Source organism: Micropterus dolomieu, linkage group LG01, assembly GCF_021292245.1.
Source record: "Micropterus dolomieu isolate WLL.071019.BEF.003 ecotype Adirondacks linkage group LG01, ASM2129224v1, whole genome shotgun sequence".
In the NCBI taxonomy this organism is placed as follows: Eukaryota; Metazoa; Chordata; class Actinopteri; order Centrarchiformes; family Centrarchidae; genus Micropterus; species Micropterus dolomieu.
This window is the reverse complement of record NC_060150.1, coordinates 3,218,787-3,222,762: the sequence shown is the minus strand read 5'-3', so window position 1 is coordinate 3,222,762 and position 3,976 is coordinate 3,218,787. Positions and strand designations below refer to the sequence as shown.

The following is a 3,976-nucleotide window of genomic DNA, read 5'->3' as shown; positions in this document are numbered from 1 at the left end:
GCTTTTCTTTTAGGCAGGCTGGAGCAGAAAACAACTCACCTTTCTCAAGTTGTACAGTAATGTCACATGTGTATGAAGGTGGATCAAACAAGCTAATCTTAAATGTCAAAGTAGAGAGGAGCCTAGTAGGCCTATTTATTTTCATTCATTACACAATATGAATAAGCTATGCAGACAGTTGTAAAGAAAGAACATCTTTTTCTTCTGTTCTCTACATGTTATAGTTACACAGTATTAGGGGTGTGGGCTGTATTAAAAGTATCCACTGTTCTCCCATGCTCTAACACACAGTAACGATGAAATGTGTGCTGTTCTCACATTCTTCCTCTGTATGTACACATAAACAACAAGGCAGGGAAATATAAAAGGAATTTATTTTATTGTTTGGGTACATTATTGTTCAGTGTACATGCTCACATCTGAAACAAACTTTACGTGCTTGATAACTCTCCCACCCCGCAGACATCTACACACCAATACCGATTTATATTCATAGCGGCAAGTGCTATGTAGCTCCACATAGGGGACACAGGAAGTGACATAACACCTTCATGCGGCGTCGGAACCGCGTAGCAAATTCACAGCCGCACCGGCAGAGCTCCAGAATATGCAACTCGGCCGGCTCACGCCGCGGACGCGCTTACAAGTGCGAGGGCCCGCCCAACGCTGCTTGCAGCTTTAATTAATTTTATAATTGAATTTATTAGAGGGAGGAGTTGATCTATTTTCATTGTAATTTTGGACACTCATTTGTGGTGGTGATGTAAACTATACTGAATTACACTGAGAGCTGTTAATATTTTGTCCACACTCACTCACTGAATTGACAAAATATTAGGAATAGCTCTCAGTATAATGCAGTATAGTTTACATCACTTCATATTTTAGGTTATATCACAATTTATCTTAGCCAAAAAAAAACTGTTTTAACAGGAATAACAAGTAGTAAATAAAGGTTATCAAAGCGCGTGCGTGTGAACGTGCACGCGTATGATGGGCGTAACAGTCGTGCACGTGAATATATTTTTGATTAATAAAAAAAACTAATAAAAAAATGTATTAAAAATTATATAAAATTTTTAATTACACATTAGACACAGGGCTTGGGGGGTGGGAGGGGCACGATGGGAGGCTCCACTACCTGACAGTTGTGGGGTGCCTGTGTCACAACTACCCTCCAATTTTAGTTGCACCTTAGTTACCACACACCTTATGTTTACTCCACCATACAACACTTCACAATCCATGACATGCATCCAACACAAAACAATACATTTACAGAGTCAGGCAGAGGGGTTGAAGGAGTGGGGGAGATTCTCATTGGCGTCGGGGGTGCTGTGGGGTTGGTGACGGCCTTGCCTGATCTGGGCGGGGTCGGGGCTCCCCTGGCGTGGGGGCCCGCTCTTGACCTAGGGTTCTGGGGACTCGGGCTTGTGACCTTTGCTCATTTCTGGGTGGGTGGTGTGTCTCTGGACCTGGGGGCTCGTTGTCTCCTCTCCTAGCCTGGGCCCTCTTCGGCAGAGGCTCCCGCTGCTTCCCCCTGCCAGCTCTCTCACAGTGGGGGCATCCGGGTCTCTGGGGCGCATGGCGCATTGTTTGGTGGGCTGCAGTGGGATTGTGGGGCGATTGTCGATGCATCTTGAGGCATTGTGCTTTTTCCCTGGGCAGGGTCTCTGAATGGCTGCTGGGCGTTTAGTTTGTGCATTGGAGTCCGGGGGAGGCATTTCCTCGTTGGCTTGGAGGGACCTGTTTACATCCCTGTTTTGCTTTGTTGGCCTCGGATCCATGCTTCCCCATTTCTCTGTCGGCCAGTTGTTGGACCCCTCTGGATACTGAGGTATATAGTTAGTTTTCGGGATGTGCAGTGTGGGTGCGGGGCAGGGCTGTGCTCCGGTTTGTTCTGGGTTTGTGCCTGGAGTTCTCGGCCCTTGACGGGTGGGTGGGTTGTTGGTGGCATGCAGCTGAGCTGGTTGATTTTGCCTTGTTGCTGGTTTGGCTGGTGTTGCACGGCGGCCAGGGGGCGTGCTGGGCATGGGGGATTTCCGCTGGCGCCGGCGGCCTTAGTTTTTTCCGGCGTTTTTTCTGCGTTTGCATCGCGGTGCATCTGGGAGTCTTTGTTTTTTTTTTTTTTTTTGCTTGATTTATTCTTTTTCTTTCTCCCACCCCTATTGGCTACTGGGGTTCTTGCCTGCCTGTTACAGTCGTGGCGTCCCACTCTCACTAACAACTACATAACTTCATTAACAGGCTTATGCGCACACACATGTACACACACACATACAGACACACACATAGACACAAACAAACTTAGGTTGTCCCTGGTAGAATTATTCCTGATGCTTTTCTTTCAGTTACTTATTTAAATTAAATATTTTTCCAGCTCTCGTGGCTGTGCTGTGTTGCTTATTTAGTGTGTGTGACTGTTTCTTGTTTTCATTGTTCTCTTAGTTGTCTTAATATGTCATTAATATGTCAGCTGTTTATTGCTGCTGTTCGGCTTGTTGTCTTTTACTGTTATTATTATTTTTATTGTTTGTTTTTGTTTGTTGTGTTTTTCTCCTTCTCCCCCCTCTCGGTTCTATTGCAGGTTTCGTTGCTTTCTGCAATTGGTGTTTTCCACTGCTTTTCCCTGTAGTCCCCACCTTCCATCCCCCTTCTCTTACAGGTCTTGTCCTTTCTCTGTGCTGTCTGTTTTTGCCCCCCCTCCCCCCGTGTCTGCCCCCCTGTCCGGCCCAGTGACAAATCAATACATAATTAAATAAATAATAAAACAGACAAAGGAGTATATTAATACTCTCTTGTTAAAGTAAAATCTGTCTGGCACAATATCCAGGTATCCAGGTCATCATACTCTATACCAGGCTGCTGGGCAGGACAGGTTTAAAAAATAAAAATAAAAAAAAATTTATGATTATGAAAATATGATGTTTCATTGATGTTTCAGTCTTCTTGCATACATTATAAAGTGATGAATAGAAAACATAATCATGCTACCGCTCTAATTGTTTGTTTTATAGAAAAAGTATCACATATTTGGTCTGAACTGCTCTGATTATAGTCACTAAAAATACTAAAATAAGATCTGAAAATGAATAAAAACTAAAGATTTGAGACAAAACTAAAAAAGAACAACATGAAACTGAACCGCAAGGGAAATAAAAATGTAAAAACTGACACGAAGGGAGCTCAAAGACAGCCCTTAAAACTTCAACATGTAGATCTGAAATGCCCGGTCAGTCAATCAGTCTCTCTCTCTCTCTAACACGCAGATAGTAGAGTCAGGGTTCAACAGAGTCACAGATGAGAAATTCCCCACCTGAATACAGTAAACACACTCTATACGCAGAACATTTGAACACTCAGCCCCCTCGTCTCGTCCTGATCGGCTGACGGTAACACACAGCGGCTTGAAAGTGTGTCATGGCGACTCGCGTTTCAGGCGGAGAGAGCGCCGACTGTTCCAGCGGCCGCAGTGTTTTATCATGTGGTTCCTGCCGCGCTCGCCACAGCTGGTTAACGATCAGGAACCGAGCGGAGAGGACGGTAAAAACAGGCCCAAACAGCAAGCTGCAGGGGCTGTGGTGTGTGTGTGTGTGTGTCCATGACCTCTCACCTTTGACATGAAGTCCTCTCTGAAGGCTTGCTCCACAAAAACGTCCGTCTGCAGCCGCTCTGGGTTCAAACACACACACATTTGAATTATGGACATGTTATAAAGCATTGATCTCTCTGCTGTGAGGAACCTAACTGGTGACCTCCCAATGTGGCCCCACAAAAAAATCTGAGGTTGATGTGTGTGTTACATTACTGTACGTGTGAATGACGTTACTGTACGTTACTGTACGTGTGTGAATGACGTTACTGTGCGTGTGTGAATGTCGTTACTGTGCGTGTGTGAATGTCGTTACTGTGCGTGTGTGAATGTCGTTACTGTGCGTGTGTGAATGTCGTTACTGTACGTGTGTGAATGTCGTTA

The 3,976-nt window shown here is 44.9% G+C and overlaps 1 protein-coding gene across 2 annotated transcripts in view; it reads right to left on the bottom strand.

The window, feature by feature from the left end:
* The window catches only part of nhej1 (nonhomologous end-joining factor 1), a 26,608-nt gene that overhangs the window by 14,648 nt on the left and 7,984 nt on the right, over nt 1–3,976 (bottom strand). For both annotated transcript variants that reach the window (XM_046048533.1, XM_046048524.1), the window contains exon 6: nt 3,614–3,672. In XM_046048533.1, coding sequence (XP_045904489.1) covers nt 3,614–3,672 — 59 coding nt within the window. The remainder of the gene's footprint in view (nt 1–3,613; nt 3,673–3,976) is intronic.